Source organism: Aptenodytes forsteri, unplaced genomic scaffold, assembly GCF_000699145.1.
Source record: "Aptenodytes forsteri isolate BGI_AS27 unplaced genomic scaffold, ASM69914v1 Scaffold64, whole genome shotgun sequence".
NCBI lineage: Eukaryota > Metazoa > Chordata > Aves > Sphenisciformes > Spheniscidae > Aptenodytes > Aptenodytes forsteri.
In genome coordinates, this window is record NW_008794786.1 from 265,575 (window position 1) to 281,789 (window position 16,215).

The 16,215-nt window shown below is 41.2% G+C and overlaps 1 protein-coding gene across 1 annotated transcript in view; it reads right to left on the reverse strand.

Moving 5' to 3' along the window:
• Positions 1-16,215, reverse strand: part of DIP2B (disco interacting protein 2 homolog B) — a 43,014-nt gene that overhangs the window by 22,897 nt on the left and 3,902 nt on the right. Inside the window, exons 2-11 of the mRNA XM_009274397.1 lie at positions 11,452-11,589; positions 9,926-10,051; positions 7,943-8,155; positions 5,440-5,583; positions 4,481-4,600; positions 3,680-3,877; positions 3,343-3,434; positions 2,729-2,839; positions 1,125-1,248; positions 485-594 (exon numbers count right to left, since the gene is read on the reverse strand). Coding sequence (XP_009272672.1) covers positions 485-594; positions 1,125-1,248; positions 2,729-2,839; positions 3,343-3,434; positions 3,680-3,877; positions 4,481-4,600; positions 5,440-5,583; positions 7,943-8,155; positions 9,926-10,051; positions 11,452-11,551 — 1,338 coding nt within the window. The 5' untranslated portion in view covers positions 11,552-11,589. The remainder of the gene's footprint in view (positions 1-484; positions 595-1,124; positions 1,249-2,728; positions 2,840-3,342; positions 3,435-3,679; positions 3,878-4,480; positions 4,601-5,439; positions 5,584-7,942; positions 8,156-9,925; positions 10,052-11,451; positions 11,590-16,215) is intronic.

Sequence of the window (16,215 nt, forward strand, 5' to 3'; positions counted from 1 at the left end):
TTACTACTTCTCACAACATCTCCTCCTGCTCCCATAAGTAAACTGAAAAGCCAAGTTGCAATATTAGAATAGCCAAATTACTGTTACTACTTAAACCACTGCAATTCCTAGAAGTTGCCTTACTGAGGTATATAAATGAAAATAATCTCTGCTAGGAAGAACAGAAAATTCGAAAAGCTGTCGGCTTAAGTAGTTTCAGAAATCTGTGTTGCCAAGTACACTATCTCCAAGAGCTCAGTTGTCTCAATTACTAGCTTTCTGGAACAAGAACAGTGTTCTCCAATTCATTTTGAGCAGTGCTCAAGGCCACAAAGATATTACAAACTAAAATAAGCTTCACAGCAGGTTGTACACAGTGAAAGACTTTTCAGTGGCTAGAAACTGGGAAGTTTAAGGTAGTGAGGTGAAAGTATTATCTCTCTGGGGATTAGAACATTAAATTCAGCTCATGGAAACTACTTTTTATTCCCCATTCACTACTTACCTCAATATATGCTGGCTCAGTTCCTGCAGCTGAGATGTTGGGCTGCCAGTCCTTAGGAGATTTGGAGAGGTATTTTGAATCTGTCACAACCCATTTGAGTCTGGGCCAACCTAGAGCCAAATTAAAGTAGAATATTAATACCAGTTTATTTATTGAGGGATTTATATTCTGCAAGAATACACTAAAACCCCATCATTTGTCCAAGTTCAGTTACACAAGCAAAATACCAAGCCAAGCCAAGCTACTAGCCAGAAGGTTCATCTCATTTCTCATCAGGGAGTTCAGATGGGAACAAGGCACTTCCTCTACTCAGGAAAGATCCCTGCAGTATTTCTAAATATAGCTTATTGTATCATTAATAAAACTGCTTTTGAACCTGCCAAATGCCACTGAAGGGATCTGAGGACAACCCTGGCTTGTAAGGTGGATTCATTGTGACTTCCAGAACAACAAAGCAATTCTGTCAGACACATGGATCAATCTACACCATATGCATAAAACCTACAGCAGTTAAGTGATGCTATCAGAAAAGTTGCTCACTTTGCCCACCCCAAAAAGCATTCAGACTTCTGACAACCACTTTAAGACAGTTCAGCTATATCAAAAGTACAATCAAAAGCAAATATATAACTGATCTAACCTTTAAACTGCACAATTTCTCCATTTTGGGTTTTTGGAAGCCCTTTCAGACAAACTTCAGTGGTGAGGGCCAAAGCAATACCACAGCTTCCCAGCAGAAAACCAATCTGCTGACCACCAGCATCCTGAGGGAAGAAGGGGAAAAACGTCATTCCCGTTTACAGATGACTTAAGCCAACTTTCCCCTTACCAAAATCCAAGGTTTGGTAATGCTCTGGTAACTGGATGGTAACATTATGGATCACATGGGGAGGAAAAAGAAGAAACAACCCATGCCCACAAACACTCTTTCCTTTGGTTTCTCCTTCTCCACCTACATCCAATGTCTGACAATGGTTTGAAACTCAAATGACAACCGCTGTCTGGCAGGGATGAATACAACCGCTTCTAAGCCTACATAACAACACATTTTGGAAGATGATATATATCCAGCACAAAGGCCTGCTGGGTGAAAATGGAGACATACCTACGAGCCAATAAAAGTCCACAGGAAAATGATAAGCCATCACAAAAATGCAGAAGGGCTACTTAATCTCCTGCATACCAAGTTTGCTCTTTTCAATTCATTTTGTTCAAAAATGAAACGATTATGTAACTGGGGACAGACTGCAGAGGAATCTGGTGATTCTCAAAGGGAACTCTGTATACGTACAACAAATATTACATTGGCAAGACTAAAATGCATTGGATGTGAAATCCACAGAAAACAAGTGCTCATGCCCAGCATCTAGGCACGGAGCATACACCATTTATTTTCATTAATGGAATCCCAGATGCTTCAAAGAGGAATCATGAGGCAAAAGAAGCAAAACATGTAATTACACTGAAATAACAAGGCCTCTCTTTCCTCAGGAACTAATTTCTATTGCACAATGATAAACACACTGAAATGAGGTACCTCACTAAGAAATCTGATTGGGCAAATACTGGGAGAAGTTTGAATTTTGTATTTGGTTGCTATAGCAGTTGTCACATTGCAGACAAATGACAGCAAAGCTCTGTGACTCCCATAGGATTACCAGCCTAGCTTACCATTTCATTACCACCTCTCTTGCCATACGTTTGCCATTATCCTGTTTCTTTTGTTTCCTCTTATGAAATTCTATAGTTTCAGACAGTTCTTGACATGGCAATAATATGGCAATATTGCAAAAATTCTGGTAAGGGTAAAGAAAACACTTCGTTGAGCAAATAATTTACAAAAAGTGCCTTGAAGTCTTCAGAAATACTTAGCACCTTCAGCCTCCAGCAAAGACAAAAGACTGGCAGATGCTAAGCATGGCTGGAAATGAGACCCCCTTCACGCCGATCAGAGGGCAGATTCTCAATATTATCTGTACCGTATAAATTATTTGCAATAATAGAATGAAGATTACAGCGTTTAGGTGAATTGACCATTTCCAGCTACTCAGCACAGCTCTCTAGTCAATGTGTTTTTCCATTTTTAAACAGCTATTCCAGGTTCACAAAGGTCTTGCACATTGCGTTGATACAGAGCTACTAAGGCAGCAGCTGGATGTTGTGAAACACTTTCAGAGGTTGATGGTCTGACTTGGTTTTCATCCCACATCAGCCTATCACTCCTCTAAGTTCCATCAACGTTACCTTTCTGGTAAGAGGTACCTCTATAGGCACTGGTATGACTTCTGCTAGGAGACAGCCGTAAAATGCCACCATAAACATGACTGGGTCATTGTTGGGATAAACAAGGGCTACCTACAATTCACAAAAATGCTTTGTTAGTTGAAATACAAGGAAAAATTGCAAAGTTCAGATCTATAGTGACTAAAAGTCAGAAAAGTTTGAGTTATTTCGCATTCTACCACAGCATTTTTCACGGGGCATCTTTAAGCACTCTTTCTTCCACAGAATATCTGGTATGCGCATGAGTTCCTCACGCAGTAATATCAGCATTCCCTGTGTGCCCATAAACATGAAGATGTACACACAGCCAAAACACAGAGGTCTAAAACTCTGTATTTCTCTCAGAGGTACAATGCTCTTCCTTAGATGTATTTCAAAGTCCAGAGCCGAGAAGTTGCTTACAGAGCAGCCAGCAGGACTGAAAAATCACAAACGGTTCTTTCCCAAATAGCCTATCCCTGGGATAAGAGTCTCACTATTAAAAGAATAAGATTATAGTGTCTGTGGTAAGTTACAGCCCCCCAAAACCCTCTTTTTATTTCAGAGGGAGAACCAGACAGTCTCAAACTCATTACCCTATCTCCAGGTTTTAACACGGGTTCATTTTTGGTCCCCAGTTTATTAAGCAGTGTGTAGGCCAGCTTGAGACTTCTGCTCCACAATTTGCCTAGAACACAAAGAAGAGAGACTTGCACAACTCTAAATCAACCCAGCATACAAGAGAATATTTCAATTCTTGGCTGCTTTTACCATCTACAGTCACGTCCTCTGTTTCAGTTAACACTGCTTTGTCTACAAAGCTCTCAAAACCCAGGAAGGTATTTGCAACCACACTAAGACCGACAACCCTGTGTTCTATCCACTACTGCTCTTTCAGAGCAGTTTAGCAACGGAAGCCAGGGCTCAACTCACCATACGTGAGGGTATAAACCGGTTTTCCTGTAACATCCAGTGCTGTCAGACAGGGGCATTTAGCTTGTGTGGTTCCCCAGCGCTGCAGTGCTGCTTCTAAGGCAGGAGGCCAGTTACAAACAACTCCCAGGGGTTCTCCCTTCACAGGTGTCATCTGGCGTCCCTCTGGCTTGGGCTGATTTGGGTCAGGCTGTGGAACTGAAGAAAATTCAATAATGTTTCCAGTTCATCTTTGCCTATTTGTTACCAGACAGTTAAGCTGGAAGGACGCACTGAAAACAAATGCTTTTCCTCATCATATTTAGGTTTAACAACCCCTTATCACATTTCATTTCCTAGAAAGACCTGCACAAAACAAAACATCATGAACATAGTCTTCTCCTAAGGTGCTATTAAAAGGTATTCAACACAACAGCGAGGAAAGTAACACAGGATTGGAGAAAAGAAAAACAATCTTACAAAATAAGGTTGTAATGAAATTACCAGTAAAGACAATCCCTTTGGGGAAATTATAATAGCCTAAGCAAATGAAGGGATTTTAAAAACCTATTTAAATATTTTTGTTAATAAGTTTTAGTTATCGTAACAAGTTTAATGTTGAGGAGGCCACCCAAAGCTCAGCAGTACAGTAAATTACTTCAAACATTGGTTTTGTATCAGACTACTCATGAAGGCTACTGCTAGCTGCAAATAGCAAATCAGAGTCAAATTTGAAAACAATGGCATAAATAAATTCAGCACTGTGCATGTCTGTGTACTTATAACAAATGATTAATACAAACCATTTTTTGGTGCTATTACCTTCCACAATTTCTTCAAAGTCATCCACAAAAAATTCTTTCAGAGGTGGTCTTTTAGGTCTTTTCAAGGTGTTAAGCAACTGCTGAATTTTCGTGGAGACTCTACTACTCACAGGAACACCTGGAGGGAAAGATTTTGTCTAATAAAAGTGTTCATCATGTCTATTAACATTTACATCTTACCTCCTTCCACCGGAGGATACTTCTCCTTGTGCGCCCACTCATTCAACTACTGGCTTCCATTATTGGAAGGGTTGGGCCATTGCTGGGCCAGTGCAGGATGACATTTGTAAGTATTATACCAGTTCTGTATTAACTCAGTGGTCAGAAAATGCTAGTAATAGAAATTCATTTTTAAAGCATTTACTCCCTTCCGAAGCCTGATTTCCATTGGTCTCTGACACACCGTACTTGCTGTGAAACACAGCCTACAGATCTCTGCCTGCCTGCAGTATCCACCAACTGCAGTGCAAGACTGCCAGCAGAGGGAGGACACAACAAGACCAGAAGCATTAATGCTACCCCTCTGCACAAAGGTTTATGCCAACCAGCTTAGAGTATTATCAGCTTCATGGGAGCTTAATTATAGTTAAGAATTACATTATTTCATTCATCTTACCTTTCCTTTTGGGGATTCCAGGACAAAAGCTTTTAAAAACAATTAGCCCACCTACACATTTGTAATTTTTTTCTTAAAAAGTGGTAGAGGAGAGAAAAGCCTATTATCTCTCCCATGATTTTCTCCAGTTCAGTACATCGTAGGTAATTGCTGCAGCGTGGGAATGTGTTAATGCCAATGTCATAACTGCGGCATAGGAATGTGTTAATGCTAATGCCATAACCATTTCAAATTTGTGAAGTGCTTAAATGGGATCAACTTGAGTTGGGAGAATAAATCATGTGACTTAAGTCCTTCCTTAACACCATTCTAATTTCTGGGTACTCTGAAAGTTTCCGTACCATCAGCAGTATCCATGAGACTAGACCGATTAGATCCCTTGTGCATGCCTTTCACGATCCCTGAAGGAGGAAGGTCAATTGCTGCTGGGCGTGCTGAGGAAGAGGAGGTAGTTGCTGTGACATCTGGGGGAACTGAGAAATTTTCTAAAAAAAGGGAGAAAATTGAGATGGCAGTTAACATATACCTTCTATTATGAGATGGAACAAGCAAAGTGTTAGTTACCTGTTACCAACAATCTTAAGAATTTAATGGGTTGAATGTATGGGAGCTCTTATTAATGCTAAACACACCGCTTCCTAAACATTAAGTAGCTCTAGGAGGTGCACATTATCTGTTCTGGAAAACAGAAAACAAAGGCACAAGATGAGTGGCTTTGCCCATGTCAGGAAAGTGGTTCAGCAAAACAGAATTCCTATTCTTGGTTTCTAACCTTCAAATCAAGCTCAATCTCTTGACATTTCAGTACTGTAAAAAAAAAAAAAAATTTTGAGATCCATATGAGCTCTGAAATATTCAAAGCCCCAGAACAAAAACCTACATCACCTATGCAGTAATCTCTCTTGCTAGAATTATACTATTTAACTTTTTTGTTAGTAAGGGCTTTCTAAAACAAAACACGCGGTAGGCTATTGACTAAAGCAGATCAGCAAAAAATCATGTTGGGTTTAAATTTCTTCCAGTTGGGTGGCTAAACAGTATGAGCCTGTCCAGCAGTTAAATAATAAACTTAAAATCTAATTAAGAGACCAAGCTGGATCTTACTTTTGCTTTAAATTGCAAGACACTGTTCTGCTTTTCAGATGAGTTTGTAAGCTTCAAAACTGCAAATAACTCTGCATACTTCAGTAATTCTCTCATTAACTTTCTCTTAAATAAGCGATTTTTGCTTACATGGGATTTCTTTCTACAACACAGTAGGTTCAATCATCTGATAGGGCAAGAATATTCTATTCTAGCTTAACAGAACCAGCAACTCTTGCTTACAAAGGAAAAAACCCAACAATTTTGGAACTGTGTGTTGGCTTGCACAGAGAGAGTCTGAAGGAAGTCAGATACTGAATAATTCCCACAGAAAGGTTTTTGTGGTTGATTCTCTGCCCCTCTTTCTAAGGAGAAAAAAAAAATTCATTTCTGCATACCTTTGGAGATATGGTGGCAAGGAATATTTCTCATGTATTGAACTCTGCAATCACTAGGAAGGACCTAGATTTTATACAACTCCAAACATTTGCAGGACTTCATTGCTCTCTCCAAAGAGATGTATAAAACTGCCTATGTGAGAGTTCTTATTCATTTAAATTAGGTGTTTACACAGGATGAATGTGGCATCTACGTGGCAAATATAATTCCAACAGAGATTTAAAACTTCTATTTTGCATAAAATACTAATTATATTAGATAGTAGGTAAAAAGCTGTATTACCTTAATTCATTACAAAAGGTAACGTGGCTTTCTGTATGCTCCAATTAAAAACAGCCTCTCTGCTTCAAAGACACATTAAATATATCGACTACATTTTATGGGCAATTTCCCCAGCTTTCCGTTTCAGAAAACAACTTGCACCCCAGCAAATAAACAAACAAAAATAACAGCAATAAAAAAAAAATTAAGTGAAACAGTTAAAACCACCAGCACTTCTATGCACTGCTTGCCCCAAACCAGTTAAGCAAAAGCAGAGAGCACACAAAATACAGACGCCTCCTAAGATGCAGTAATATCCTTAACAGCAGATAAAAAAGACAAACATACACAGAGCAAAAACAAACTTTGCAATTTCATACAGAAGCATCAGCAGCAAGGAGCACCTCAGAGCCTCAAAAAACTGAGCCTGGGGTATCCAGATCTGTAGATTTTGCTCCATCTTCTCAATACCTGGATGCTCTGATTGTTTCTCAGACTAGCCATGAAAGTTCTGTGCTAAATCTTTACTCTGCTAAAACCATTTTTTTTAATGACGTGCTCATTTGTTCACATATGGCTGGGTTTGGTTCTTTTCTTTTTTTTTTTTTTTTTTTTTTTTTAATCTAATGCAAACAATAAACCATTAGGGCTTATAGCAAAATGAGAATGTTAAAACACAGCATTTCCCCCACTCGATAGGCAAAGACATCCCTATGGTATTCATCAGGACACAGATGCCAAATACTACTTGCATACGGTAGCTTTTTACACACAGTAGCTTCAAATAGCTGTAGACATAAGCAACACAGTATACAGAAAGAAAGTTGTGCCTACTGATCCTGTCACTACTGCCATCACACCCTGGAGTCTTTTTTACTTTGATAAGCTCCTGTTCCCCACTTCCCCTTTTTCAACCAACTCAATATTCTGAAATTCTTAAGAAAAAACACGTCGTGATGGTGCAACTCCAACAAATCCTAGCAAGTTCCATCAAAACTAACTAAACTCTTGATCCAAATTTCCTGTATGCCATGGACAACTCCAGCTTTATTAATACAATCTGAACTTGAAGCAATTTTTCTGTTCATACCCATCTCCTACCTATTCGAGTATTGGCAAATACATCAGCTAGTGACCCACTGGTCCCTTTGCCTTCTCCATGGGAAAGTGTAGAAGATGCTGATGAAGATGTGGATGACCCCTGAATAGATCGGTTGATCCAAGACTCAGCATTCTGTAAGCTCTGATGCAATGCAGCAGAAAGAGCAGCTTGGCGCCTTAGCGACCCCTCGTCCTCGGATGCGGAAGACGTGTCTGTGTGGAAGCAGAAAAGAAAATCTAGCTGCTTAGGGAAAAGCACATTGCACTGAACATGCTCTCTTTCCAATTCACATATTAATGGTACAGGCTTGTAATACGAAGATCTTTTTTTCGCGGGCTGTGTCAAACAAGGTTACACCGGCCAAAACAGAAGTTAAAGCAGCAGACATTTCCAGTGTGAATGCATTTACCCCTGGTGTTTTGCCCCTGTTTAAAGCACGCAAAAGATTCACCTCCTCAGACAAGTATCCTTCCCCTGGGTTCTCCAAGTTTAATCTCTCATTACTTTTCCATTCATATTCTATAATATCAGATGCTGTATTGCCTAACTTTGGTAATTCTGAAATGGAAAGTGAGGGGTCAGTATCATTGTCAAAACTGAAAATTCACAGGAACAAAGCAGAACGCAGGCCCTGGGAAACAAATGTGCCAAGGCCACATGCAGAAAATGCTTTTGTCTGGTATTCTAAATGGGTCCCTTTCAATTGCAGAAAACAAACAAAAAAACCCAACCCCAGAACAAAACAAAAAAGAGAAAACTACAACAAGGAACTGCATCCTGTGTTTCCAAGAGAACAGATACCTTCTCTATCCTAAATCTGTGAACTAATTATTTATTTATCATGAAGAAAGCACTCATTACTTGATATCTTAAGTTGTACAGTGCTACATATAAACATTCAGTTAGGCCTTGGCCTAAAATTTACGTGTTCTTCAAAGTGATTGCCTGCCTATACTCTAGTTGTAAATCAAACTATTAAATCATGTTCTACCTACTTGCCAAAGTAGAATGTAGTTACGAGCTGAAGAAAAAGACTGATTCCAGACACGCTGTAAGCACTAACCTTTATTTATGTAGTACCCACAGCTCAGAATGGGCTGTAGTCCTGGACAAGTTAGTACAAAGCTGAGCCCAAAGCAGACACCAGGACAAGTTAGTACAAAGCTGAGACCCAAGCAGACACCAGGAACATGCATTAGCCCCCAGTAGAAAGGAAAAGAAAACGGGAAGTATGAAGAAAAAAGAAGGTAAAAGAATAGGTATGAGTGAAGTGGCCTAGCAGAGCAGTTTCAGAGAGAGATATGAATTCACAATGAGATATGAATTCATAATATTCAGACGACTTCGTCAATCCAAATGACTGTGATGCTTCTGCATAATGAGAGACAACATAAAAGTCACTGCTGAAAATTACACATACTCATTTTTGAGCCAGTGCATATAGCTGCTTGAAAACAGAGAGGTTTATTAATATCTGATGCACATGCACCAGAACAGACACCACGTTATCCAAGGTATTTTGCCGCAGCCATTACATGGGAGGGGTTAGGAAGGAAAAGTCCTGCAAGTCATGGAATCCCACAGGACCCTCTCCAAGGTCCTTGCCCAGAAATGTACATCGCTGCAAATCCTTTTCCTGTATGTTGAGTATTAAACCTTAACAAAATCAAAACATGAATTATTCAACTGAAATAGGTGTGAGGGAAGCAAAAGAAGAAGCCTCAGTCCAGAAAGCCTGCTCAGCTCTTGCCAATTGATTCTTTAAAAGCTCCCGGAAGAGGAGGCATTTTCACAGCCCTAACAGCAGCTCCATGAAAACAAGCAGCTGCTCAAATGTAACAAGAGAGCTACAGGAGTAACAGACTACCTACAAATGTGCTGAAGAGCTTGAATATTTTGACAATTGCAGCCTCTTGATTCAGAAACTGTTACTAATGCATACCTTAACATCCACACAGACACGCACACTGTAAGAACCTAACCTGGGGGAGTGCAGGCATCAGCTGGAGACTGAACAAATGTAGACCGCCTTTTCGTTGGCATGGGCAGGGCCATCTTCTGTTCTTTATGTTTTGCCAGTGCTGCTTGAACCGCTTCTGTGTGGATATCTGCAAAATGGAAGTTCATATACTCAGTTTTGCAACAGTAGAGGAGGAGGAAAAACACACAAGGCTTACACATGCGCAACTATTGCTAGCCGACTATATTTATGCAAGTCTCCATTTTACAGTACCTTCCCAAACAGCTATGTTTTGCCATCTCATGAGTAACATTTCCTTTTAAAAAAACCCAAAAAACAAAAACCAAAACACAAACCCAGGGAAACTAACTGAGGTTTATAACATGATCAAGCTATACAGCAGGGCCAGTTTTTTTAGTCTGGAATCTTCTGGATTAGTCATCATATTCCTCTGTCTCTAGCAACTTTCATAGAAACCCCAACCCCACCAGATTGTTCCCCTCAACCAAAGATTATCCTAAAATATGTTTGTGCATAATTTAAAATATGCACATAAGCTAAAGTGTTACAGCCCCAGGTGCAACTCTAGTCTATTAACTGACTAATTCTGAGCCAGTTGTCTGATTTAGGAAAAACCTTATGTGCAAAAACCTGAATGGATGCAGATTTCATGTAAGTCTTGGAAGATACTAACTGCAGCTGTAAATATGTGCTGATTATAAATGAAACAGGTGAGGACATGAGGCTTCCATCCCTCTGCAAATGTCCAGAACTCTTTAAAGGAAGGCACATCCTCGATGGTGAGAAGACAACTTATTAAAAAACTACTATGACAAGGGAGAGCTCATCTACATGAATTTCTCAGATTAATGTATTTTAATTATGCTTTTCTAAAAAGCAGAAAACTAGGCTCTTCTAATGCTTTATGAAATGGTGGTATACGATAGCAGAGTTACTGGAGAAGGTGTATTTGGTATACTTTATTTGGCTGTGTTGAGAAGAAAACTTAAATCTTGTTAATACAAAGGGAAAAACAAAACCAGGTGGGAAAAAAAAAAATAGGTGCCGCCACCTCCTCCTTTCCTTAAGTGGAGAAGGAAGTCAGCAGGGCGCTAGTCAGCCATTTCTGCTGCTCTTTGGAAGTACTTTAAGCACAGATAGAGAAAGCCAGCTCTCATTCTCCAAGCTCCTAGAGCAGATATGCACAGCAATCACCAATTCCAGGAACAAATTATTACCTGTCACTTCACTGAATCTGGTTACCTACAGACATGGTTAAAAAAGGCTTTCCATTCTGTGAACAACTTGCATTGAATAGTTGCATTCAAGCCAGAAAATCAAGGTGGCAAAAAGTTATTTGCTTTTTCTACTTGGCATTCTTTTTGATTCAGCAGCTGCAGTCCTACAAGTTGGATGTTTCTTTATACAGAACCACCAAGGTAGGACTTTCCATCAGTGGACGAATAATAAGCTTGACTCCTTGAGAGTACACAGCACAGTCTTCCTCACTAACAGGAATCCCAGGTGAACTCTTGCTCCTGCCCTTACCAGATCGATAGCGTTCATCTCTGGCTCCCCCTGAGCGAGCTCGGTGAAATTTGGATGAGGATGATGATGCTGAGGCTGGAGTTGCAGATGGAACAGGCATCTGAGTTCTGGATTCCTTCTGTAACGCTGGATCAACCCCTGGAAAACAGTCCACAATTCTCTGAGAGCAGGAAATAAAAATAGCCTTTTTTGACCATACTTTTTTACCATATAATTACAGGATTTCCCCCCCCTTTTTTTTTTTGAAGTGGATCTAATTAGTATATTAATACATCTGTCCAATTATACCCTAATCAGTTAATATATACCTGTCTCTTCTTTGACCCTACTCTTAAAGAGTTTTTCCCAGCTTTTTTCTTTTTAAGGGGTTGTTAGGCACTTGAAGTAAAAGACAATTTACAGCAAAACTGAAGCAGGTGACATAAATTATGTGAAACTGTGTATTAAGTAACCTATCAGTAATAAAATGAGATGAAGTCACCTTTAAAGAATTCATTACAAAATACAAAAGCAAAGGTGATAAGATTCAGATAAATCTTGATAAATGAAATAGTAGATAAGGCAGGTAAGTCCTACACTTCCACACACTTAATAGGTCCATTTGGAATGAACTTCAATGTTTTGTGATTTAGTATCTGTATGGTTTGCTCCCTATTTTGCCATGTTTCCAGTGGGAACAGGACTGCACCATACTCTCATTAATGCATTAAGATGGAAGAGAATTAGCAGTTTAACTTGTGGTAGAGTGATATATGTAAACTGCTTTTAGAGATCACAGTCCTTTACACCAGTCTCCTTGTAGACACCGCTGCTATGGGCACAATGAGTAACGGGGTTTCACTGATGCAGTAAGTCATTATCACAAATTAAGTTTGAGTTGTGAAGAAGAGCAAACCCATAGAAAAATATGTTGAGAAGCTGGGTTCGTTACTCAGTGTTCCACTGACCAGCGCGCGTTATTGACAGGAAAACCAATAATATACCAGCGGCAAGAGCCTTTGCTGTTCACATTGATTTACAAAACCAAAGAGACCTCTAGTTGTCCAGATTCTGGCTCCTTTCAGCGTGTCAAGAAGTGAGCGGCTTTATTATCCTGGAAAGTTTGCCTTTCATATGAATACAGGGAGCTAAATAGATAATCTGATAAGAAATTATCATTTTACATAATTCAGCAAGGGACACTAGGAATCGTTGCTACTGGAGTTTCAATTCTAAAATGAATTGTGCATCAGTGGGAACTTTTTATAAACAAGGTCATACAGCTGTAATTACCTTCAGGTTGTCACCTGAAGTCATGCAAAAAGAAGAGCAATTGTGTCATCTAAATATGCACCGCTTACGAATTCTCACAAACTACCAAAGGATTAGAGAAGTAAAGAGGAAACCACAAATCCTGGAGTCCAATTCCAGTTATACCACTTTCTTAGTGTGTGGTTTTAGGTAAACAACTTAAGGCAAGCGCCTCAAGCTCAGGGAACTTACAATACCAGCAAATCACACCTAACTAGTTACAGAAGTCTTCAACCATCTCCTATACCTTCCAACATCCTAAAAAGAGCAGAATATTAATTGAATGCTACAGCAAACTAACCATCCACTTAACCCAGCATTATATGCTTGGGGGGGGGGGGGGGGGGGGGGGGGGGGGGGGGGGGGGGGGGGGGGGGGGGGGGGGGGGGGGGGGGGGGGGGGGGGGGGGGGGGGGGGGGGGGGGGGGGGGGGGGGGGGGGGGGGGGGGGGGGGGGGGGGGGGGGGGGGGGGGGGGGGGGGGGGGGGGGGGGGGGGGGGGGGGGGGGGGGGGGGGGGGGGGGGGGGGGGGGGGGGGGGGGGGGGGGGGGGGGGGGGGGGGGGGGGGGGGGGGGGGGGGGGGGGGGGGGGGGGGGGGGGGGGGGGGGGGGGGGGGGGGGGGGGGGGGGGGGGGGGGGGGGGGGGGGGGGGGGGGGGGGGGGGGGGGGGGGGGGGGGGGGGGGGGGGGGGGGGGGGGGGGGGGGGGGGGGGGGGGGGGGGGGGGGGGGGGGGGGGGGGGGGGGGGGGGGGGGGGGGGGGGGGGGGGGGGGGGGGGGGGGGGGGGGGGGGGGGGGGGGGGGGGGGGGGGGGGGGGGGGGGGGGGGGGGGGGGGGGGGGGGGGGGGGGGGGGGGATAAAAATCAAGAATACTGGGGCAACGCGCTCCTGGAAGAAATTCTCTCTTAACCCCCAGTGTTACTATTTGGCCTGGGAACCTTTTCAAAACTTTTCATCTCTTACTCAAATTTTCAGTAGTTCTGTTTGCGATATCAACATTCTATGGATTCAAGCTACTGAGCTGATGTATTAATGATTCTTTAAACTATCATGCCAAAAATTTAGAATCTTTATTTCTAGTTAAAAAGAACATATCCTGCTAGCCAGAAATCCGCAAACCGTATTACGGGGACAAACAACTATTCCCCATTTTCACTGGTATTTTTTGGATATCATAACATATAACACAGTTCTGTATTCGCTTATCAAAACATAACCGTCACCTATACAAAGGTGCCAGCAGCACAAAAAGTAGAATGGAAAAGGAAAAGAGACTTCTGTGGTTTATGTGCAAGATCTGGTAATCAGAAGACCTAGGCTTCAGAGGAAGATTTTCAATTCAAAAATCTCCGTTTACCCACATCCAAAAGAATCAGTGTTTGTGTCCCCTTCCTGTCATTCTGGAACACATTTCATTGATAACTAGTTTAACATCTTTGTAGCATATTATTTGCCTTCATCAAAAACGAGAGTTTTATTTAGCTCCAAAGACAAGACAACTTCACAGACTGAGAAGAAAAGCTTAATGCTTTCTGATCATTCGAGTTATTTACGAATTCAAGTACCCACTAGATGTCAGCAGCAGATTTAACACTATTTTAAATGAATTATTAAATTCATATTCAGTTCTCTTAAGTCTTGCAAAAGCATCTCATCTGCTCTGCAGGGCACCACAAGGCAAACATGACATTCCATTTACAAAGGGATCAAACGTGTCTGTAAGTGACATGACGCACCAAGAGCAAGCTCTTTGTTTAAGTATTTTGCTATGACATAATAACGTGTTACAGTAGCCGAAGAAAACATTCAAGCACAGAGGAGGGAAAAAGTGTATAGCTACAGTAAATCACAAACGGTTATACAACAAAGCAGTGTAAGTGAGCTAAGCCTGGCAGGTGATAGGTGACTTATTTAGCATTCCCTTTAGAATAATCCTGCTATAGCTGCAGTTTCTGCTGGCAGGATCCAAACCTACAGAGACATGAAAAATAAATTATTTTAGATTCGCTTTTGAAGGATGCTATGGATTTTTAATTGTCCTTAGTTTTTAAGCAGAACTGACTGCTTTGTGATCCCTGCGTTTTGTTGAAGGAAGAGGTTCAAGGATTTAGAGATTCAGATTTTTTTCATAAAAAGAGATGACGCACCAGAGCAAGCTCTTTGTTTAAGTATTTTGCTATGACATAATAACGTGTTACAGTAGCCGAAGAAAACATTCAAGCACAGAGGAGGGAAAAAGTGTATAGCTACAGTAAATCACAAACGGTTATACAACAAAGCAGTGTAAGTGAGCTAAGCCTGGCAGGTGATAGGTGACTTATTTAGCATTCCCTTTAGAATAATCCTGCTATAGCTGCAGTTTCTGCTGGCAGGATCCAAACCTACAGAGACATGTTACAGTAGCCGAAGAAAACATTCAAGCACAGAGGAGGGAAAAAGTGTATAGCTACAGTAAATCACAAACGGTTATACAACAAAGCAGTGTAAGTGAGCTAAGCCTGGCAGGTGATAGGTGACTTATTTAGCATTCCCTTTAGAATAATCCTGCTATAGCTGCAGTTTCTGCTGGCAGGATCCAAACCTACAGAGACATGAAAAATAAATTATTTTAGATTCGCTTTTGAAGGATGCTATGGATTTTTAATTGTCCTTAGTTTTTAAGCAGAACTGACTGCTTTGTGATCCCTGCGTTTTGTTGAAGGAAGAGGTTCAAGGATTTAGAGATTCAGATTTTTTTCATAAAAAGAGTTTTAGATTAAAAGAATCATTATAAGCATCATGTATGATCAACAAGGATAAGTGCTTACATTAATAACAAGGACAGTAAGCGCTAGATTCATCAGGCAGAAGAAAAGCAGCAGGCAAACCTGTTATTCTGCTGTTTTGCATACAGAATTGAACAGGTGCTAGTGTTGGACTGGCTATTCCTTATAACAAGATGTTTTTTTTTCAAGTTACATGCCTGTAAAAACCATGTAAATAACAAACTCAAGTATCTAGGGTTTAGAAGTCAGCCTGAACAGCACTTCCAGAACACAGGGGACAGTCTTGCTCAGCGGCAGGCATGGCCGCACAAGCTTAGTGTGATTGCTGCTGTCTTCCAGCACCGAGAAGGCTGAGAACTCACCAGATTTAGGAGATTCAGAGACTTCTGCAGGAGTTAGTAGCTAGATGGATCTTAATTCTGCCTTGTACAAGACATGAAGGAAGAATTCAGGTGCCCCATTGATTTAGTCCTGGATATTATTTCAAAGATGGGGAAATATATTTCCTAGAGTCAAGTGATAAGTTTTATTTGAAATTGTGATACCCCTCAGCCTGAATAAGGAAGAAAATAATTCCCCATTTGTGGTAACTGCAAGTCAGATCTTGTAAGTGGGTGAAACTCTCTAAACAACACTAAGCTGGAGCGCGTGTGCATGATTTACAGGTTTAGACAAAGCTGTTTTATCACTGTTACTATTCCACATTAGCTCACATT